Raw genomic sequence first — 25,204 nt, 5'->3', positions numbered from 1 at the left:
CTGCACTCTATGTACAAGAATATAACTACTATAATACTGCCTCCTATGTACAAGAATATAACTACTATGATACTGCTCCTATGTACAAGAATATAACTACTATAATACTGCCCCCTATGTACAGGAATATAACTACTATAATACTGCCCCCTATGTACAAGAATATAACTACTATAATACTGCCCCTATGTACAAGAATATAACTACTATAATGCTGCCTCCTATGTACAAGAATATAACTACTATAATACTGTCCCTATGTACAAGAATATAACTACTATAATACTGCCCCCTATGTACAAGAATATAACTACTATAATACTGCCCCCCTATGTACAAGAATATAACTACTATAATACTGCTCCCTATGTACAGGAATATAACTACTATAATACTGCGCTCTATGTACAAGAATATAACTACTATAATACTGCCCCCTATGTACAAGAATATAACTACTATAATACTGCCCCCTATGTACAAGAATATAACTACTATAATACTGCTCCCTATGTACAAGAATATAACTACTATAATACTGCTCCCCTGTACAAGAATATAACTACTATAATACTGCCCCCTATGTACAAGAATATAACTACTATAATACTGCCCCCTATGTACAAGAATATAACTACTATAATGCAGCCCCTATGTACAAGAATATAACTACTATAATACTGCCCCCTATGTACAAGAATATAGCTACTAAAAAAACTGCTCCCTATGTACAGGAATATAGCTACTATAATACTGCGCTCTATGTACAAGAATATAACTACTATAATACTGCCCCCTATGTACAAGAATATAGCTACTAAAAAAACTGCTCCCTATGTACAGGAATATAGCTACTATAATACTTCCCCCCTGTGTACAAGAATATAACTACTATAATACCGCCCCCTATGTACAAGAATTTAACTACTATAATGCCGCCCCTATGTACAAGAATATAACTACTATAATACTGTTCCCTATGTACAAGAATATAGCTACTATAATACTGATCCTATGTACAGGAATATAGCTACTATAATACTGCCCCCTATGTACAAGAATATAGCTACTATAATACTGCCCCCTATGTACAAGAATATAACTACTATAATACTGCCCCCTATGTACAAGAATATAGCTACTATTATACTGCCCCCTATGTACAAGAATATAACTACTATAATACTGCCCCCTATGTACAAGAATATAGCTACTATAATACTGCCCCCTAGGTACAAGAATATAGCTACTATAATACTGCCTCCTATGTACAAGAATATAACTGCTATAATACTGCCCCCTATGTACAAGAATATAGCTATATATAATACTGCCCCCTATGTACAAGAATATAACTACTATAATACTGCCCCCTATGTACAAGAATATAGCTACTATAATACTGCCCCAAATGTACAAGAATAGAACTACTATAATACTGCCCCCTATATACAAGAATATAGCTACTATAATACTGCTCCTCTATGTACAAGAATATAACTACTATAATACCGCCCCCTATGTACAAGAATATAACTACTATAATACTGCCCCCTAGGTACAATAATATAACTACTATAATACTGCCCCCTATGTAAGAATATAACTACTATAATACTGCCCCTATGTACAAGAATATAACTACTATAATACTGCTCCCTATGTACAAGAATATAACTACTATAATACTGCCTCCTATGTACAGGAATATAACTACTATAATACTGCTCCTATGTACAAGAATATAACTACTATAATACTGCCTCGTATGTACAAGAATATAACTACTATAATACTGCCCCCTAGGTACAATAATATAACTACTATAATACTGCCCCCTATGTACAAGAATATAACTACTATAATACTGTCCCCTATGTACAAGAATATAACTACTATAATACTGCCTCCTATGTACAAGAATATAACTACTATAATACTGCCCCCTATGTACAATAACATAACTACTATAATACTGCCCCTATGTACAAGAATATAACTACTATAATACTGCCCCCTATGTACAATAATATAACTACTATAATACTGCCCCCTATGTACAAGAATATAACTACTATAATACTGCCTCCTATGTACAAGAATATAACTACTATAATACTGCCCCCTATGTACAATAATATAACTACTATAATACTGCCCCCTATGTACAAGAATATAACTACTATAATACTGCCTCCTATGTACAAGAATAGAACTACTATAATACTGCCCCCTATGTACAAGAATATAACTACTATAATACTGCCTCCTATGTACAAGAATAGAACTACTATAATACTGCCCCCTATGTACAAGAATATAACTACTATAATACTGCCCCCTAGGTACAATAATATAACTACTATAATACTGCCCCCTATGTACAAGAATATAACTACTATAATACTGCCTCCTATGTACAAGAATAGAACTACTATAATACTGCCCCCTATGTACAAGAATATAACTACTATAATACTGCCCCCTATGTACAAGAATATAACTACTATAATACTGCCCCCTATGTACAAGAATATAACTACTATAATACTGTCCGCTATGTACAAGAATATAACTACTATAATACTGCCCCTATGTACAAGAATATAACTACTATAATACTGCCCCTATGTACAAGAATATAACTACTATAATACTGCTCCTCTATGTACAAGAATATAACTACTATAATACCGCCCCCTATGTACAAGAATATAACTACTATAATACTGCCCCCTAGGTACAATAATATAACTACTATAATACTGCCCCCTATGTAAGAATATAACTACTATAATACTGCCCCTATGTACAAGAATATAACTACTATAATACTGCTCCCTATGTACAAGAATATAACTACTATAATACTGCCTCCTATGTACAGGAATATAACTACTATAATACTGCTCCTATGTACAAGAATATAACTACTATAATACTGCCTCGTATGTACAAGAATATAACTACTATAATACTGCCCCCTAGGTACAATAATATAACTACTATAATACTGCCCCCTATGTACAAGAATATAACTACTATAATACTGTCCCCTATGTACAAGAATATAACTACTATAATACTGCCTCCTATGTACAAGAATATAACTACTATAATACTGCCCCCTATGTACAATAACATAACTACTATAATACTGCCCCTATGTACAAGAATATAACTACTATAATACTGCCCCCTATGTACAATAATATAACTACTATAATACTGCCCCCTATGTACAAGAATATAACTACTATAATACTGCCTCCTATGTACAAGAATATAACTACTATAATACTGCCCCCTATGTACAATAATATAACTACTATAATACTGCCCCCTATGTACAAGAATATAACTACTATAATACTGCCTCCTATGTACAAGAATAGAACTACTATAATACTGCCCCCTATGTACAAGAATATAACTACTATAATACTGCCTCCTATGTACAAGAATAGAACTACTATAATACTGCCCCCTATGTACAAGAATATAACTACTATAATACTGCCCCCTAGGTACAATAATATAACTACTATAATACTGCCCCCTATGTACAAGAATATAACTACTATAATACTGCCTCCTATGTACAAGAATAGAACTACTATAATACTGCCCCCTATGTACAAGAATATAACTACTATAATACTGCCCCCTATGTACAAGAATATAACTACTATAATACTGCCCCCTATGTACAAGAATATAACTACTATAATACTGTCCGCTATGTACAAGAATATAACTACTATAATACTGCCCCTATGTACAAGAATATAACTACTATAATACTGCCCCTATGTACAAGAATATAACTACTATAATACTGCTCCTCTATGTACAAGAATATAACTACTATAATACCGCCCCCTATGTACAAGAATATAACTACTATAATACTGCCCCCTAGGTACAATAATATAACTACTATAATACTGCCCCCTATGTAAGAATATAACTACTATAATACTGCCCCTATGTACAAGAATATAACTACTATAATACTGCTCCCTATGTACAAGAATATAACTACTATAATACTGCCTCCTATGTACAGGAATATAACTACTATAATACTGCTCCTATGTACAAGAATATAACTACTATAATACTGCCTCGTATGTACAAGAATATAACTACTATAATACTGCCCCCTAGGTACAATAATATAACTACTATAATACTGCCCCCTATGTACAAGAATATAACTACTATAATACTGTCCCCTATGTACAAGAATATAACTACTATAATACTGCCTCCTATGTACAAGAATATAACTACTATAATACTGCCCCCTATGTACAATAACATAACTACTATAATACTGCCCCTATGTACAAGAATATAACTACTATAATACTGCCCCCTATGTACAATAATATAACTACTATAATACTGCCCCCTATGTACAAGAATATAACTACTATAATACTGCCTCCTATGTACAAGAATATAACTACTATAATACTGCCCCCTATGTACAATAATATAACTACTATAATACTGCCCCCTATGTACAAGAATATAACTACTATAATACTGCCTCCTATGTACAAGAATAGAACTACTATAATACTGCCCCCTATGTACAAGAATATAACTACTATAATACTGCCTCCTATGTACAAGAATAGAACTACTATAATACTGCCCCCTATGTACAAGAATATAACTACTATAATACTGCCCCCTAGGTACAATAATATAACTACTATAATACTGCCCCCTATGTACAAGAATATAACTACTATAATACTGCCTCCTATGTACAAGAATAGAACTACTATAATACTGCCCCCTATGTACAAGAATATAACTACTATAATACTGCCCCCTATGTACAAGAATATAACTACTATAATACTGCCCCCTATGTACAAGAATATAACTACTATAATACTGTCCGCTATGTACAAGAATATAACTACTATAATACTGCCCCTATGTACAAGAATATAACTACTATAATACTGCCCCTATGTACAAGAATATAACTACTATAATACTGCTCCTCCGTGCAGAAGTATAATCTCTTTGAAGTTACAGAACTTATTGCAGCCTGTATATAATTAGCGGTTTCTGATTTTTGGATATTTCTTTCCTTCTTTATCCCGTCTTATTACTTTTTCTTACTCCTGCAAATAAGACCTTTGCCCCGTTGTTCCTCCTTAAAATAAAGCCAAACTCTTAATTCAATCATCTTGAGTCGCCATCTTGGGTGATTGTAAAGGTTGGAAGTTGTCATATTTTTCCTCTAACCTTTATTAATGGGTTTGCTGTCAATTAACCCCTGAAGTTTTTGTGCTGCTTTAACATCTCCTGATATAACTTTGCCTCTAATAATAGCCGCTTTCCCTTTAAATTAAACAATGTCCTCTTGTTGCCTGTTAGGGGTTAATTATTCTATTATCAGAGATTTAATGAGGTTTTTTTGTGTGTGGCCGCACAGTTTCCCTCCTGCACCAGTAACACTTGTAGATGAAAAGTCTCCGACATTAATTGGGAACCGCATGAGACGTGAGGTTGTGTAGATGAGATGGTGGACAGGAGCCGCCATGTAATAATCTTCCACAGGCGTTAATGGGAGGGGGGGGGGCACTTTGTGTTGGAGGCGATGAAGATGAGGTGCGCTGCTTGGAGCAATCTCAATAACATTCGGATCTACGGGATGAGAGATGGATTTTTGGCCGCTCCAGTCATTTGTCTCAATCAAGTGGTCTTCATCTTTGGGAGGGGGACGAAAGAGACCTTAACATAGATATATGAATGCTATAACTCAGATCAATGTGTGCACACTGTTCCCAAAGCTCCCGGCCTGCAAAATCTAATATTTGCTCTTGATTTTCTTGTAGATTTCAGCTCTGACCCTTACAACATGAACATGTTTGGCCGCTGCTTAGTAATAAAGTCCCAAATCCTCTTAAAGGGACAGGCCATCACTTTCCGGGTAAACTCTTGTCAAATGTTGATCCTTGTGAAGAGCACCACAGGGAGTCTTATAGACCATGCACTGCTCTCTGGGAATAATCCTCCATAGCGCCACCTATTGGAAGGTAGCTACCTCATAAACCAATATACAACCTGTTAGCAGGCCTTGTAAAATGACCAGGCATACCTCCCAACTGTTAAACAACAAAAAGAGGGATAATTGTAGTGGAGTGTATTGTGTGCCATGGCACATTTTTATGACAGACAACACCCCTTTTATGTAAATCTACCCCCTCTTTATCCCATAATAGTGCCCTTCACTGACCCCTTCACAATAATAGTGCCCCTCAGTGACCCCCTCACAGTAATAGTGACCCAGTTAGTGGACCCAGTAGTAAAAATCCCGCTGTTAGAGGCCTCAGTATTAATAGTTACCCCATAGTGGCTCCAATAGTAATAGTGACCTCCATAATGCCCCCAGTAGTAATAGTCTTTCCCATAATGGCCCCAGTAGTAATAATGACCCACATAGTGGTCCCTGTAGTAATAGCACCCCCATAGTGGCCCCAGTGGTACTAGTGACTCTCGTTAGTAACTACGTTCTTAATAGTGACCCCCATAGTGGAACTCCAGCCACCTAACAAGCATTTAACTCACTTGTAGGACCGATCCGGCTGCAGCAGCACTGTGCTGCTGTAATCAGTGAGTTCAAAGGTCACACTGATTACAGTAGTGGCGGTAACTGCCACTATACCAGGACTATGACTGAGTTGAATGCTTGTCGGGGAGGACGGGTCATGCCTTCTGCCGCCCATGACTGTGGGACAGTATCCCAAATCCTGCAGAATCCGGAATGTTGGGAGGTATGTGACTAGGATGTAAGCCAAGCCAGAACACCCATGTACAGACAGCTGTTTCGAGGTTCTTTCCCAGTTAATGTTACGACTTCAACATCAGGTCTCAAAAAAGTCGCACAGCCAAAACATTTGTGCGACTTGTTGTGCCAGAAGTTGCAATTTGGCTACTAAAAACCAGCCATATTGCACACGGGTCGCACAGAACTTGCATTGCACATCATGATGGCAAAGTTATGTGTGACTTGCAACAGTTTGGGATTTGTTACAACTGTTGTGTTGTGGTCACTCTGGATCGTAGGTGGCAGCCCAATCACCATCATCCATTATTGAATGCGGTGTGGCAGTGCCACATTACCATCTTTATATCACAAGACTGAAGTTGCTGGATAGCCTTAGCTTTATGTTGGAAAAGTTGATCTGTCATGGGAGTGCAACTTTGTGTTTGCTGAAACTGGCAGTGCTGCTAGAGCAAAAGCCCCAATATCTAAATTCCTGTGGTGGGAGCTGGTTGCTGGTGCCAGGAATTGTGTGCCATCAAGCTGTAAGGGTGTTAAGCTGCAGTAAGGTCATAGGCAGAGGATACACAAAAGTAGCAGCTGCTCTGGTACTTGCAAGTGCCCAATGGCTCCATTACCCCTGAGAAGCCCCTAGTGTTATAAGTGCTACATGGGGAACCCCCAGTACAGATTTTTCATTAGTCTCTGGGAGCGTCAGGTTACCCCTCTATAGAGATGAATACTGGAAATTGCATCATTGCCCAAGATGAAGAAAAATATAGTCAAGGTTTATATACCACAGAGGTAGACAATGGAGCTGCTATCTGCCCTTGATGAGAAGGGGCCCAGCACTGGTTGGTAAGATCTTTGGATAGTGAGAATTGATGCATAGGAGCTGGAATTGGGGGTGAAAATTGGCCTAAAAGTTGTAGGAAGGGGGCTTCAGGGAGCAAATACTAGGGATTTTAGTTCTGTTTGCTAAAACCCTGCACCATAATAGGGGCCCATTTTGATCTTTGCTATGGAACCCCATCTGTTCTATGCCCTAGGCCCCACCTCCACTTCCTGTCCCATGTGTCTCTTTGTTACATTGTAATCTCACTGTTCTCTGCCCTCCCAAGCCCTAAGTCCCACCTCTACTTCCTGTCTGAGTTGTCTCTTTTTGCTACATTGTCCTCCTACACCATAGGCCCCGCCTTCACTTCCTGTCTGAGTTATCTTTTTGTTACATTGTCCTCCCATGACCTAGGCCACACCTCCACTTCATAGAATCCTAGAATGGTAGAGTTGGAAGGGACCTCCAGGGTTATCGGGTCCAACCCCCTGCTCAGTGCAGGATCACTAAATCATCCCAGACAGATATTTGTCCAGCCTCTGTTTGAACACTTCCATTGAAGGAAAACTCACCACCTCCCATGGTAACCTGTTCCACTCATTGATCCTCCTCACTGTCTAATATCTAATCTGTGTCTCCTCCCTTTCAGTGTCATGCCATTGCTTCTAGTCTTTCCTTGTGCAGATGAGAATAGGGCTGATCCCTCTGCACTGTGACAGCCCTTCAGATATTTGTAGACAGCTATTAAGTCTCCTCTCAGTCTTCTTTTTTGCAAGCTAAATATTCCCTGATCCTTTAACCGTTCCTCATAGGACATGATTTGCTGACCGCTCACCATCTTGGTAACTCTTCTCTGAACTTGCTCCAGTTGTTTGATGTTTTTTTTTAAAGTGGGGTGCCCAGAACTGGACCCAGTATTCCAGATGAGGTCTGACTAAGGAAGAGTAGAGGTGATAATGGCCTCACGGGATCTAGACACTGTGCTTCTCTTAATACATCCCAGAATTGTGTTTGCCTTTTTGGCTGCTGCATCACATTGTTGACTCATGTTCAGTCTATGTTCTATTAGTATACCCAAGTCTTTTTCACATGTGCTGCTGCTTAGCCCAATTTCTTCCATTCTGTATGTGCTTCTTACATTTTTCTTGCCCAGATGTAGGACTTTGCATTTCTCCTTGTTAAATACCATTCTGTTAGTCGCCGCCCACTGTGCAAGCTTTTCTAGATCTTTTTGAATCCTCTCTCTCTCTCTCTTCCCTAGTGTTAGCTATCCCTCCTAGCTTTGTGTCATCAGCAAATTTGATCAGTTTCACCTCAATTCCCTCCTCCAGATCATTTATAAAAATGTTGACCAACACTGGTCCTAGGACAGAGCCTTGTGGTCCCCACTTGATACATTCTTCCACTTGGATGTGCAGCCATTTATGACCACTCTTTGAGTACGATCATTCAGCCAGTTGTGAATCCACCTAACAGTTGCCTTGTCAATCCCAGATTTGGTCATTTTTTCAATAAGTATAGTATAAGATACTTTGTCAAAAGCTTTACTAAGGTCAAGATATACCATATCCACCGCATTTCCCTGATCAACCCAGTCGGTGATTCTGTCTTATTAGTCTCTTTGTTACATTTTATTCTCACCTGTTCTCTGCCCTCCCATGCCCTATGTCGCACCTCCACTTCCTGTCTGAGTTGTCTCTTTTTGCATCATTGGCCTCCTGCGCTTTAGGCCCCGCCTCCACTTCCTGCTTCATTTGTCACTTGATTACATTGTAATCACGCCTGGTTTTAATATACACGTTTAATATATACTGAAGTGAAATTTTAATTTTTAATTCACTTCTGTTACGAGCCTAAATTGCTTTTCTCTTGTAAAATATTTAAACCGTGTTCATGAATATCAGCGCGGGTCCGCAGCGACAAACACGGCTTTTCTATTAGTTTTATGGGATTTAATTGCTGCATCTCCCACGTTGCCCTTTGCCGCTTTATTTAGCGCTTAATATATGTTTACCAATTAAATACCTTCCCGATCCATGTCCTAATAAAGGCCTTTAATGGCAAAAGAAAAAAAATTAAAACTTTTCTAAATATCTTATTCCTCTGTGATAAGAACATCTCTGTTTATATCCACATGACAACACTTCCTGTCCCGGTGTATGCATAGGAACAGTGGACCTCATAGCAGCTAATCAGATCATATGTTAAAAAAAATGCATACTGGAATGTGATTGGTTGGTATGAAGCCCAGGGCCTCTATAATCAACAAGAACAGTTTGAGGCGAAGGGCAGGAAGTGTTGTCAGAAGCATCAAATACAGAAAACCTGTGCAATTAACTTTATAAGGAAACTTCAATGAATTTCCTATTGTAAGTATTTGATATGTTTGGGCCATTATGCTGTACATTAATGGAGTAGAGATGTAGTGTAAAACTTGGACAGGTGAAGTTAGACTACTTCTGGCTCCAGTAGACAATGTAGTTGAACAGGAGTCACTGATCATAGCTGTGCACTAATAGAGTATAGATGTAGTGTAAAGCATGGAGGAGCAACATCCTAAGATAGGAGAGGTGGAGTCCGCCTTGTTCTAACTCCAGAAGGCAATGCAGGTCAACAGGAGTCACTAATCATAGCTATGCACTAATAGAGCAGATATGTAGAGTGCTGAGTCAAGTTTTTTTGTGCTGAGTCAAGGTCAGAAAATCCCTTTAAGAAGAGATGCAGGGTAAAAGCAAGGAAGGGTATCATTACGAGCCTCCAATTAGACAGCAGGCTACAACAGATAAAGTCACCAATCATATCTGTGTTCTAATAGAACAGAGATGTAGTGTAAAGCATGGAGGCACAACACCCTGAGATGGGAGAGGTGGAGTCAGACTACTTGTGACACCAGTAGACAATGCAGATGAGCTGGAGTCCCTGATCATAGCAGAGCACTAATAATAAGGTATCCGTCAGACGTTGGACGTCTCCTTTATTTTTCCCCTGTGTTATGAAGTAAATGCAGTTATCCCGTGGGGAAAGCGATGTCTCCATAGAGAAGACAAAGCATCTGTTGTGTGGATGTGGTTGGCAGATATAATAGCTGAAGACCGAGTTTCAGCAGGTTGTTATTTTTTCCCCCGTGTAAACATGTCCGCTATATTCTTGCAGGCGCTGCTGGTGGATAACATCCCTCGGTTCCTGGTCTTCAGATAAACACATGGATGTCTCAGCAAGAAGACAGCAACGGTCTCCGATTGTAAAGTCAAGCTCACCGCTCAAAGTTTGGTTCCAACCTCACCTACATGGTTTTGGGTTTAATGGTCTTGGATTTTAAAGTTCTTATCTAAACCATCTTGGACTCAAGAAGACTGGTTAAGGAGTCTGGAAAGTCATTGGACCCTTCATGTGCACCATCTAGCCTAAAGATGAGAAGATGTCCACCCACTAGAGCTGTGAAGAACAGAATGCGTTCATCTTATGGTCCTGATCTGTGCACCAGAGTTGACTCACTAAGTCTTACCTAACACCTTAATGAGTCAATGCAGAGACGAAAAGACCCAGCTAGTTGGGAAATCCCTATGCATCACTTAGAACATCTTCTGGATGTTCTGTCTGAGCTCTCCAGATCTTTGAATGTACAACACATGACTATCTACTCCTAGTTGGAAAGCCCAATAGCATTGGTAGAACAGCCAATGAAGTGTTTCCATGCTGATCCTGACAGTAGCAGATAAGCCCCCTGAAGTTTCCCCTCTACGTTACTTGGTCAGCTCCTCTCCCGGAGGACACCACCGTCCGTTCCAGCTGCCATGCTGCCTTTGGCTGTCTTCATCCTACACTGCCTGCCTATGGCATTGGGACACTATGACATCTGTAAATCCTGGGTGACATCTGATGATGGCCCTTCCTGGGAATATTATGCCTGTCAACCAAAGACCATGGTGATGAAAGAGTATGCTATAGTCAGGGTGGATCCTCCTGGAATTACCTGTGGGCACCCCGCAGAGTACTTCTGTACACATGTAAGTACTGTCACGTGTACAGGACTATGTTCAGTCCTGCATAATGTTGAGCAATGAATCTACAACCGATTCACAAGTGTCTCATTTCATGTTGTGTGGGTTGTTTTGTTACTTGCAGAACTGCATTCCATCATTCAGGCATAAATTATATCTGTAGACATTAATGGGGTATTCCTAAGATTGGGGGTAACTGTCTGATCAGTGGGAGTCCAGCAATCATGAGTGTAGGGTCCAGGTGTATGCAGTGGCGGCGGTCATGCATACATGCTGCCACTCCATTTTAATGGGACTGCAGAAAATAGCCAAGTGCTTGAACTCCGCTATTTCCTGCAGTCCCACTAAAATGAATGGAGCTGCAGCGCACAAGCTCCGCCATAGCACTTTTCGTTCGGGGGTACACAGGCCCCCCGTTCCTATGATTATAGGCTTCCCATCAGTAGGACCCACACTGATCCAGCGGTGAGTGAATAGGACAGAACTTTCAATATGGAAAAAAACCCCTTTAATGCGACAGTTCTCCCATTCTGCGTGATATTTAAGCTGATCACATAGTGTGATAATTTGTTCTTCATTCAGTTTCTGCACGAATGAAAATCAAATGACGATCAGCTTGTGTAAACAGGCGGACGTTCAGCTATGAATGATGGCCTGTTTACTGTGAATGGAGGTGGGTGGCTGGAATGATCTCCGACCCGCTCCACCTCCATTCACTAAGGGATCCTTGCTCCTATGTGAAGGCACAGGAGGAATTATCGCTGGGACAACTGTCATGCATTGAAGCGTCTGACAGTCATCTACTATAAGAGGACTCTTAATCTTCAGTCTCCCTGCAGTGCCCCCACAGGGAAAATGAAGGATTACGCAATGTCCAATCACATCAATGGGTTGTCTGTGTGATGCAGGACAGGATGGGTCCTCCAGAGAGTGAAACACTCTGGAGAACAGATGAGAATCCTCAACAGAGGACTCCCCAATTTTACCTTGGAATCCATAATAAGTTTTTCTAAACTGGACAATCCCTTTAAGCTTCATACAAATCCTAGAATCCCATAGAGGCATAAAAAAGCAAGTGCTATGGAGCCCATGGATTGGAGGTGCCCAGCTGAGGTAGGTCCAAACCTTCTTACCAATGGGTGTTCAGTTCTAACTCTTCATTAGCAGTGTTGAATTGTGAAACACAGGAGGTTTTAACCATGTCATGAGTAATGTCACCTTTCATTTTTATCTGGTCCAGTTCAGGTATATTTGGACCCTTAAAGGGTTATCCCACTTCTAGTTTTCTTTGCTGCAGGAAACAGATAGTGCTGTACATTGCATAGTGGTCTGGATTGGTACTGCAGACTGAGTGCCATTGAACTGAATGGAAACTGTGCTTGTAATACCAACACCGGCCACTGCGCAATGTACGATGCTGTCTGCTTCCTGCAGCAAAACAGCCAGAAGTGGGACAACCCCTTTAACTATAGATTCACGGTGGGGCTCCTGTCAAACCCTTGACTAGACAAGTTTAGCACTCATTTATCCATATTTAGTTACGGACATTCCCCCTCCAAGCTCTATCATGCCTAGTGCCGATACCAGCCCTTTCTACTACAACAATTGGTCCCACCAGTCCCGTTTGTGTCCCAGGATAGTCGACTCTGGTAAAGTAACCCCCACGAACAAAGGGGTACATTTAAAATTTCGCTATGCCGCACAATCTGAAAATTCATTAGCATTGTCTGAAAATATTTGCAATTTGAACCGAGAGAATGTAAAAATAAATCAATGCAAAAAAGTAGAAAAAGAATAAAACTCTTTAGCGAAAAAAAACTTTCAGCCAGTTAATATTTCAGTAGCAAAAAACTTGTTCCTATCAGACTCTGTGACATATTGAGACGTGCCAGCAGGAACATTCCACAATTATCCCGGGTGATCAGTATTCCTCTTCAATAATCTGTCTTTCAGATGAGCTGATTTTTATTTTCCGTGATGAAATATTGATGTGTTTGCTGCCTGGTCCTCTCAGAAGTCTCTCTGTATCCTGCGTTCATCCCGCATAAGCTTTTAAACATCACTACCCTTTTCCTACTTTGTAGGCATTTCTCAGTCTTGCAATCAATAATGCACTTAGGGCCAATGGTAGTTTATGATGAGCACAAGGCCTGGACCACTACCATGGGTCCACAGCTCCGGAAGAGAGAGAGAGATATTCCCCTTCTATTCCTTTTAATCTCATCATTCACAGCACAGGAAAAATACATAGAAAATACTAAAAAATGTCCCCCTTATGTACAAAAAAAACTACTATAATACTGCCACCTATGTACAAAAATATAACTACTATAATACTGCCCCCTATGTACAAGAATATAACTACTATAATACTGCCTCCTATGTACAAGAATATAACTACTATAATACTGCCCCCTATGTACAAGAATATAACTACTATAATACTGCCCCCTATGTACAAGAATATAACTACTATAATACTGCCCCCTATGTACAAGAATATAACTACTATAATACTGCCCCCTATGTACAAGAATATAACTACTATAATACTGCTCCCCTATGTACAAGAATATAGCTACTATAATACTGCCCTCTATGTACAAGAATATAACTACTATAATACTGCCTCCTATGTACAAGAATATAACTACTATAATACTGCCCCCTATGTACAAGAATATAACTACTATAATACTGCCTCCTATGTACAAGAATATAACTACTATAATACTGCCCCCTATGTACAATAATATAACTACTATAATACTGCCCCCTATGTACAATAATATAACTACTATAATACTGCCTCCTATGTACAAGTATATAACTACTATAATACTGCCTCCTATGTACAAGAATATAACTACTATAATACTGCCTCCTATGTACAATAATATAACTACTATAATACTGCCCCCTATGTACAATAATATAACTACTATAATACTGCCTCCTATGTACAAGTATATAACTACTATAATACTGCCCCCTATGTACAATAATATAACTACTATAATACTGCCTCCTATGTACAAGAATATAACTACTATAATACTGCCCCATATGTACAAGAATATAACTACTATAATACTGCCCCCTATATACAAGAATATAACTACTATAATACTGCCCCCTATGTACAAGAATATAACTACTATAATACTGCTCCCTTTGTACAAGAATATAACTACTATAATACTGCCCCCTATGTACAAGAATATAACTACTATAATACTGCCCCCTATGTACAAGAATATAACTACTATAATACTGCCCCTATGTACAAGAATATAACTACTATAATACTGCCTCTTATGTACAAGAATATAACTACTATAATACTGCCCATGTACAAGAATATAACTACTATAATACTGCCCCCTATGTACAATAATATAACTACTATAATACTGCCCCCTATGTACAATAATATAACTACTATAATACTGCCCCCTATGTACAATAATATAACTACTATAATACTGCCTCCTATGTACAAGTATATAACTACTATAATACTGCTCCCCTATGTACGAGAATATAACTACTATAATACTGCCCCCTATGTACAATAATATAACTACTATAATACTGCCCCCTATGTACAATAATATAACTACTATAATACTGCCCCCTATGTACAATAATATAACTACTATAATACTGCCTCCTATGTACAAGAATATAACTACTATAATACTGCTCCACTGTACAAGAATATAACTACTATAATACTGCCCCCTATGTACAAGAATATAACTACTATAATACTGCCCCCTATGTACAAGTATATAACTACTATAATACTGCCCCCTATATACAAGAATATAACTACTATAATACTGCTCCCTATGTACAAGAATATAACTACTATAATACTGCCCCTATGTACAAGAATATAACTACTACAATACTGCCCCCTATGTACAAGAATATAACTACTATAATACTGCCCCCTATGTACAAGAATATAACTACTACAATACTGCCCCCTATGTACAAGAATATAACTACTACAATACTGCCCCCTATGTACAAGAATATAACTACTACAATACTGCCCCCTATGTACAAGAATATAACTACTATAATACTGCCCTCTATGTACAAGAATATAACTTCTGTAATACTGCCCCTATGTACAAGAATATAACTACTATAATACTGCCCCCTATGTAGAATATAACTACTATAATACTGCCCCCTATGTGCAAGAATATAACTACTATAATACTGCCCCCTATGTACAAGAATATAACTGCTATAATACTGCCCCCTATGTACAAGAATATAACTACTATAATACTGCCCCCCATTGCAAACAGCCGGAGGAAAGAGAGAAGGGGGTTTAGCAGTCACGCTGCTGAAGTCCCTCCCACCTCTCTTCTTTGGCCGCTGTCCTCCGCTCCCATAGGAGTCTATGTTCCGGCCGACTTTTTCGGGGCAGAAAGATAGTTCCAGGACTATCTTTCCTGCCTGGCGTATAAGCGTCCAATGCTATATTGGCCGTCTGGGCAATTTTAATACGCCTGTGTGATCTGATGCATTGGAATACAATGCATCAGATGGTGAAAACGGCGGCCGATATACACTCGTGTGAATACGCCCTTAATATGCTGTTTGAGTGTGCTTTGTAGTAATGCTTACAGTGCTAGAACCTGTGACCTCCAGCATCCTATGGCAGCAGGTGCAGTTTTGTAACACGCTGATGATTTGGTTGCTAACTATTGTGAAACTACAACCCCCAGCATGCCCCCAGTAGTTCTGTAGCCTTGTGTTCTGTGATCTATGGATACCTGTGTTGTTTCCTGTACACAGCACACAGTTTAGGTGTCACCGCTACGTTTGCAGCACCTAGTACCGCATGGATCTTGTGTACACAGTAGAGCTGCTCTGCGGGTGCAGACAGTAATGGCAGTGAATGGAAGAGGTTGTGCAGCAGCTTTAGCCATTGTGTACTTGTAATGGGGTAGGACTGTCAGACGTTGGGGCTATCCTGCGTGGGCCGCTGTGGTTCCTGTATCCTATATACAACATTGTGACTGTAACTCATACATTATGCAAATGAGCCTTCACTTGGAGGATGCGATTGCCTTAATGTAAGAAGCATAAGGAAGCTGGAAGGATAAAGACATTATTGTCTTAATTCATCCTGAAGGATGTGGTGTTCTTTTGTAAAGTAGCAGCTTTGCATCGTCACGAATCATTACCATTTAAAGGGGCAGCCCATAATTACGTAAACGAACATGCGAGAGTACCACAACTCCAAACATATCTCACTTTTACTCCCTGTAAAGTTCTGTAACTTTCTAGTAAACTTTGTGCTTCAGTTCTTTCCCATTTTCATTGTGATTAAATTGAAAAGAAGCTTTGTGGGTGTAAACAGTCTGTTTCCATTCACTGAGAGTTAACAGAGGTCTTGAAAATGGTGAGAAATTGAAGCAAAGTCAATTGTTTGTGCAAATGATTTTTGGGGTAAGGAACGTGGAGTCACTGCGGTTTAGCATGGCTGCACTGCGGACAACATGTCACCGAGGCAGCCTGCCATTGGCTGCCATGAGAACATAGTACCGTTTCTGTATGATAACAGGAAGCCTAGCGGTACCCACAGCAAGCAAACAGTAAGACCCCATTTACACTGACGCTCAAACGACAGTTTAAGTGACAGTTTTGAGCGATCATCTTTGCATAGTCTATAGTAGCTAGGTAGCTACTTAAGAGTTATGCAGACAGAGCGGGACACCACCGCTATCACTCGGCGAACAATACAGCTGTTCTGCGAAAGCAAAGAGCTGTATTGTTCTCTGTGATTACAGCTTGCATCCCGCTGTAAACTACCAGCGGCGCATGAGCTGAAAGAATCTTATCAGCGCTGCCGACTGTGATAACAGCCTGCACCGCTGATAAGAGTTCATCGCTGTATTCTAGAAAACTAGAATTGAGTGAGGAATGACTCGTGCACAAAAACTGCATGATGTCCGTGCATTTAGACGCAACGCTTATCGCTCAAAAGATGCCTTTGAGTGAACTTTGAGCGAGAATCGTTGGGTCTATGAACTAGAAGGCGCATCTGTGTGGGGGAAGGAAAGTGACAACCATTATGGGCTCCTTAATTGCAGGTAAAGGGTTTGTCACCTGCAGGTTGCTACATATATTTGGGATACATATGATGTACTAGGGACGTAACGCCGCAGGACGCAGCCAAATCCGCAGCTGCGGAATTCCGCACTAAAACCCCTAGGTTTTGTAGCAATGCCATCTATAAAGTACGGCGTGATACATCTGCAGTGCAGACTGCCAGGCGCCGCCAACCGCTGCCATTCACTTTGAACGGCAGCTGTGCTACACAACTAGCGGCGCCGCGTCACGCTGCGACCTGCTAACGGGTCCTTCAACACCAAACAATTATGGTTTGAACCAGCGAATGATGTCGGAGTTCGGCAGTGCCACCTGTTTGTACGGCAGATCCATTGTTGGCTTATTCCAATTAGAAACCGTTCAGCCGTTCGCTGTATTAGCGAACGAGAATGCGTGAACGAGCGCCGCTAAAGCTGAAGATCAGCGAACGAGCCAACGATGATTCTTACGCCTGCATAAAGTAAACAACGAATGAAAAGCGAATGATTATCATTTGTCGTTCGGTCGTTGGCGTGCCTTTAGACTGAACGATTATCGTTCACCTTCGCTCCTTTCAACAATACCTTGAATGATAATCGTTCCGGCCCCAACGTGAGACGCATTTGCGGTGTTACATCGCAAAGCCTAAAATCCTGTTGGTCGACGGGTTCCGTCGCAAAAACATTAGTTTCCGTTTTTCTATTCACATAACAGAATAGAAAAAGCAGAAACTGGGCGGAGAGACACGGCGCCGGTGTGAATGCGGCCCGACCTGGTGCGTTCCGCGGGTAAGTACATAGGACAGTTCCCCTGGCCGACCCCTCTAAGCCCCCCACGTGTATAATGTGCAGACCTCTGTCTGGATCAGCTGATGCTCAGAGTACAGATGGCGGCGAGGGGGGGGGGGGGGACGTGTGACCTGCTCGCTGCTCCAGCTCTCAGCCCAAACACACAGGGATTATCCGCTTATCCCTGGTATAGAAAACACAGGGTGATTAACCCCTAACGCACCAGAGCCTGTCATGCCTATAGGGTCCTCCAATGGTGAGTGATCACACGTGCATAGCCAAGGCAAGACTTGGCGCCCCTGTTCTCCAGATCAGCGGAGTTCCCGGCAGTCAGATCGCCACTGATCAGATTTCATTTAATATCAAATTAGCATGAAGTAACGCCATCATGCAACTTCAAATTAGCATGAACTAACGCCATCATGCAACCTTCACACTGACTTCTATAGGAAGGATGTAAAAGGTTGTATCGTGTCATGTGACCTCCGTGACTTGCAGGCAGTAGGCATTGATTGGCAGCAGTCGCTGCGTACTCCAGGCCTCCTCCGAGTACATGATGTTCCGTTAACTCCACATAAAAGTATTATCGTGTACGGCGAGCAGCGACAGATCTGGTGTCTGCAGTCGCCGGCGTCCCCTGTGCTTGCGGAGGTATTTGTTGTGGTGCGGCGTGTCCTCATATACCGGATTAGTGATAAAATTGTAATAACCGTGTAAGAGGATCACAAATCCCCCGCGGCCTTATTAAAGAGCTCCACCGTCTTTAAGTACCACATTCAGCATCAGTGTTGTCCTACAGCACAGCTGTCCGAAATTCATGGGCCCGGGACACCGCTCTGTGTGATAAACGTGTATCACATGTGATAGGCTTAGATACACCAACTCAATATCACACATGATAAGCTTAGCTACAAGGGCTCGTCATACAGGACAGGCTTGGCTACAACAGCTCAGCAAATATTATTATACATGACAAGCTTATCTCAGCAGGCAGTATCACACAGGATAGGATTAGATACAGTGGGTCAGCATACAGTATCACACATAATAGGATTAGATACACAGGTCCGCAGAGAGTATCACACATGATAGGATTAGATACACAGCTCAGCAAACAGTATCACACATGGTAGGATTAGATACACAGCTCAGCAGATAGTATCATACATGATAGGATTAGATACACAGCTCAGCAGACAGTATCACACATGGTAGGATTAGATACACAGCTCAGCAGACAGTATCATACATGATAGATTAGACATATCAGCTCAGCTGGCAGTATCACACAGGATAGAATTAGATACATGGTTCAGCAGACAGTATCACACATGATAGGATTAGATACAGCAGACAGAATCACACAGGATAGGATTAGATACAGTAGCTCAGCAGACAGTATCACACATGATAGGATTAGATACAGCAGCTCAGCAGACAGTATCACACATGATCGGATTAGATACACAGCTCAGCAGATAGTATCACACATGATAGGATTAGATACAGCAGCTCAGCAGACAGTATCACACATGAAAGGATTAGATACAGCAGCTCAGCAGACAGTATCACACAGGATCGGATTAGATATACACAGCTCAGCAGACAGTATCACATGATAGGATTAGATACACAGCTCAGCAGACAGTATCACACATGATAGGATTAGATACACAGCTCAGCAGACAGTATCACACATGATAGGATTAGATACACGGCTCAGCCAACAGTATCACACATGATAGGATTAGATACAGCAGCTCAGCAGACAGTATCACACATGATAGGATTAGATACACGGCTCAGCAGACAGTATCACACATGATAGGATTAGATACAGCAGCTCAGCAGGCAGTATCACACAGGATAAGATTAGATACAGCAGATCTTCTTATCATAAAAGTAAAAAGCACAACAAAGGATAATAAAATAATGGTAAAATTGCAAAGAACACAATATACCAACTCAAACTATCAAAATAAAATAGTCAAATGCAAAAAAAAGAAGTATTTACAAAATATCACAATATAACAGAGAGAAGAAAAAACTGGTCAGACACATAACCGCCCGAACGTGTCCCATTATATGGAGACAATACAGAACATCATCTCCAATAATCCCACAGAGTCCGACCTACTGAGAGGAAACGAAAAGCACACATTAGTAACGTAACACATATGCACACCCTATATCTATACCCATATACCCTACACCCTGCATCCACACCGCATCCCCTGCTTCTCTGCCAACATACAAGGAATAAAATAAATACTGATTTTTTTTATTTTTTCCCCTCCCACTCACCAACCAACTCCCTTTACCACATACATCCATTCACCCTTAACACATAATAACATAATACTAACCACCCACACATAATACATGATATACATAGGACATAACAAGACATAATCCATGACCTCCATAACACCAATAACCCACAGCCTAAATGCATATAACAAAACCATAGCCAATACCTCCTGCCCTCCCGGTTTGGGTCCCATAAGCCTTTCACTCAACTTTTAACCTAAAAAAAACAAAAAGCTCGGGTGAAGGAACCCAGCCCCCCATCAATTTTAAAGAGACAAACCGACCCTTAAATCGCGACCTAGGCAGTATTTGAGGGCCAATAGACTTTGAAAGCAAGTTGCCAAAACTCTCTGGTCAAGCACACAAATATCCAGTGCCCTGACTTCCCACATAGTCAGCACCCATTGGTGAAAAACCTTCAGAACTGGTGCAACATAAGCCAGAAGATGTCCATTCGGTGTACAAATATCCTTCACATGCTTTCCTTTCTCCCATACCTGGAAGAAATGCTGAGACCATCGCTTACAGGAGGCTACCCACAGAGGAGCGCTCTCTTCCCAGAGGTTTGCCATATTAATTTTCAAAAAGGTATTCACAAGAAATACCACTGGGTTGACCATACCCAACCTGCCTAGTCTCCTCGTATGGTAAGTAGCCTCCCTCCTGACTGGGTTGAACCTATTCCCCCATAACAGTTGGAAGAACAGGCTGTAGACCAACGGCCAAAGAGGTTCTGGTAAAATGCATACACTTCCCAGATATATTAATAAAGGCAGCAGGTGAGCTTTGATCAAGTAAACCCTTTCTCTCAGGGTCAAAGACCACCCTTTCCATTGATCCACCTTTTGAGCGGCATTCCTCAATCTGTCTTCCCAGTTTTTCTCAGGATAATTCCCTTAATCAAATTCAATGCTCAAAGAGTTTGCAGAATCTTGGGGTTCTGGAAGATCAAAAACAGGATCTCCTCCTCCCAACCAGAGACTCTCACACTTCTCCCAGTTGATCTCTGACCCTAAGACCTCTGAGTAGCAGTCAAATTCCAAATCACCCACCTCACCTCCTCTCCGGTGGAGACAGACATAGTAACATCATTAGAATATGTCACTGTCCTCAAGGTTAAGCCCAGAACCTCTGGGTCCATACTCACCCCTGCTAACGGACCACCGGCTACCCTTCTGAGGAAAGAATCAACAGCAAACATGTAGAGCAAACAGATGCCAGATCCAACTACAAAAGGACGGCCAACCGAATCGTTCACAAGTGGAAAACTCTCAGCCCCTGAATACAAAGTTTTTTAACCAATTTTACGAACCCCACCATTAGACCGTATCTCAAAAGAACGGACCAAAGATACTCATCATCTACCCAATCAAAAATGTTCTCCTGATCCAGGGAAAATAAGACCTCCTTCCAGAGACCTACCCTGCCCAGCTCCATAGCCTTCCGGGCACTTGACACAGTGCCATAGCCTCCTGGACACTTGACACAGTGCTATATGTGCTTTGACCAGGAACAGAGCAGTGCTGAGCCCCAGAAAGGAGCGGAGACGCAAATTTCACAAACTTACTGAAAAGCACTTTTGCCCGAATCGTTCTGTTTATACCGAGGAGCGATGTGGGACACTAATTTTCAATACAGAACGGAGCTTTATCCTTTGACAGAATAATTAGGGCTGACCTCCTCATTGACTTTGGCAGAATGTCTGAAGATAGACATTCATTAAAAACCACAGTCAAGACAGGAACCAAAACTTCTTTAACCCCTTAATGACGCGGCCCTTTTTTTTCCATTTTCGTTTTTTTCCTCCCTCCTTTAAAAAATCATAACTCCTTCATTTATCCATCGACGTCGCTGTATGAGGGCTTGTTTTTTGCAGGACGAGTTGTAGTTTTTAATGGTGCTTTATAAAGTACCGTATAATGTACTGAAAATCGTTTAAAAAATTATAAGTGGAGTGAAATGAAAAAAAAAATGACATTCCGCCATCTTACAGTGCGTCTTATTTCTACGGCGCACAAACTGCAACAAAGACGACATAATAACTTTATTTTATGGGTCAGTACGATTGGTATGATATCAAACTTGTACAGTTTTTTTTCTGTATTGCTTTTTTTTCGTGCGGGAAACATAATGCGCTACTTTGATAGATCGGACTTTTACGGACGCGGCGATACCAAATATGTATTTTTATTTTATGATTTCGATTTTTTATTACTATATGGCAAAAGGGGGGTGATTTAAACTTTTATAACTTTTTTTTTTTACAATTAATAAAACTTTATTGATTTTTTTTTTTTACGTTACTTTAAAGTCCCCCTGGGGGACTACAACCAGCGATGCTTTGATCGCTCCTGCAGTATGACATAATGCTATAGCATTACGTCATACTGCCATTTGACAGGCAGTCTATCAAGCCACCCCACGGGGATGCCTTCATAGGCAGTCTGCTAAGGCAGCCCTGGGGCCTTTCAAAAGCCATGACCCCTGCCGGTATTCACTACAAATGTGGTAAGCGGTCAACATGGCGCCACGGACCGGCAAGAAACCCCCAACAGCCCCGGTCCATTGACGGGTGGTTGGGGACCCCTGGTCTAGTAGACCCATGATCAATTTATAACTCACTGACATCTTGCAGTTCCTGTAGGAGTTGGTTGAGCGGTACTTCCCAAAATCCCTCTCAAAAACCAAAGATGCATGTCTACAATACTGACATCTCTTAGACAAGGATTTCACACTGGAGACCTTCTCATGGCTAACCCCAGTCGAGACCAAATGCTTGAGTCATCTCCTCTGGTTCTGATACATACGCTTTCTGTTCAGGCTCCTGAGATTGTAAAACCTTCTTACCCGATGTTTGAACCTCTCCCACCACTCTGACTTACTGCTGCAGAGGCCCAGTAGTGGTTTCTGTCTCTGAAGAAAATCATCAAAGGAACATCTTATTTCCACTTCTTCCAGGAGAGACACACAAATCTTTGCCCATCCGAGGGGTCTCTGTGACATTCAGAGTAAAAAAGAATCAAGCAGTGATCTGAGAACTCCACCGATAATGGTGAGAAGAAGGCTTTCCTTTAAACCAAGTGAACCCCATGCGCATTGGGGCATTGGGGCCCAGGAGCTTCAAGTTATGCCTCTAGGGCTTCTCATGCAGCTCCCTCCGTTGGTTCAGAGGCTTGCCCATGGAGATTGACATACTTGTACTCCACCTGGGTGATCTTTTTGCCACTTCTTTTCTTCTTCTTAGCCCGGGAGTTCTGTTTAGAGAGATCATTCCCAAAAGAGAGACTCTCCAGGCCTTCAGGAGCCTTATATACGCCATTAGCCTTTCTACAGGACCGCTGTCCTGGACCTCTTCCCCAGAGGAGTCTGAGCTTGAAATGACAGTAACTTGCCCGGCTGGAAGCTCACTGCACGGGGACTGCTGACTATCTGCTGTTCTCTGGCAGAGGCCTGCTCCATGTTGGACACTGGGTCCTTGATATCATCACATACCCCAGCCAGACCCGATTGAGACCCTTAAAACTGATCATTGTTCCTCAGCATCTCCGCAAAGGGACCTGCACCCTTAAAGCTTGCTATCCTTCTCTTAACCAGGGTATCTCTCGCTTTAACTCTTGGACAACCTGGTTTCATTGGACCCTTGTGCCCAACCTTAGTTGGTGGCCGGGGACCTGGCTGCCAATAACTCCTGGAGCCTTTTGATGGTGCCATCAGCCTCACGGCACTCCTGGGTTCTTGCAGCGATCCTGGAGGTAAAGCTGTTTACATCCTCCAGGGGACGCAGTGTCCGATAGTCCTTAATGGTAGGTTCGGGGTCTCCCCCAGAAGCAGCTGACCCGACTCCTGGAGGACCTTTGCTGTAATTCATTGCAGCCAAGGTCCCAGAGGGCCACCATCCCTCACCCTGGTTAGCCTGATGGCCACTCTGGGTGGTCTCCAGGAGGGGTGCAGGGGACACATCGCTGCGCCTCCGGCTTGATCTCCACAATCCTTTATATGGTTAGCTGGTTGCAATACATCCCCACCCTCCGCCGGCTTGGACTGGAGACTGAGGGTAGTGGATCTATCTATAACCATAGCCCAGGCCCTCACCCTCCCCTGGGTAAGAGAGAGCAACAGTCCCCGGCCCTGGAGGTAACAGAGGGAGGACTGGAGCTGCGGTCACCTGTACACAAGCTGAACCAAACCCGCAGGAGTCAGGAGGTGCATAAAGCAGCTCATTAGACAGTATCACACATGATAGGATTAGATACAGCAACGCATCAGACAGTATCACACAGGATGGGATTAGATACAGCAGCTCATCAGACAGTATCACACAGGATAGGTTTAGATACAGCAGCTCAGAAACATT

At 41.4% G+C, this 25,204-nt stretch overlaps 1 protein-coding gene across 3 annotated transcripts in view; it reads left to right on the top strand.

Annotated features, from left to right (window-relative positions):
• The window catches only part of NTNG2 (netrin G2), a 158,015-nt gene that overhangs the window by 64,280 nt on the left and 68,531 nt on the right, over positions 1 to 25,204 (top strand). For all 3 annotated transcript variants that reach the window (XM_066580181.1, XM_066580183.1, XM_066580182.1), the window contains exon 2: positions 10,785 to 11,638. In XM_066580181.1, the coding sequence (XP_066436278.1) occupies positions 11,426 to 11,638 (213 nt within the window). In that variant the 5' untranslated portion in view covers positions 10,785 to 11,425. The remainder of the gene's footprint in view (positions 1 to 10,784; positions 11,639 to 25,204) is intronic.

Source organism: Eleutherodactylus coqui, chromosome 10, assembly GCF_035609145.1.
Source record: "Eleutherodactylus coqui strain aEleCoq1 chromosome 10, aEleCoq1.hap1, whole genome shotgun sequence".
NCBI classification, from domain to species: domain Eukaryota; kingdom Metazoa; phylum Chordata; class Amphibia; order Anura; family Eleutherodactylidae; genus Eleutherodactylus; species Eleutherodactylus coqui.
This window is presented reverse-complemented; position numbering and strand designations above follow the sequence as displayed.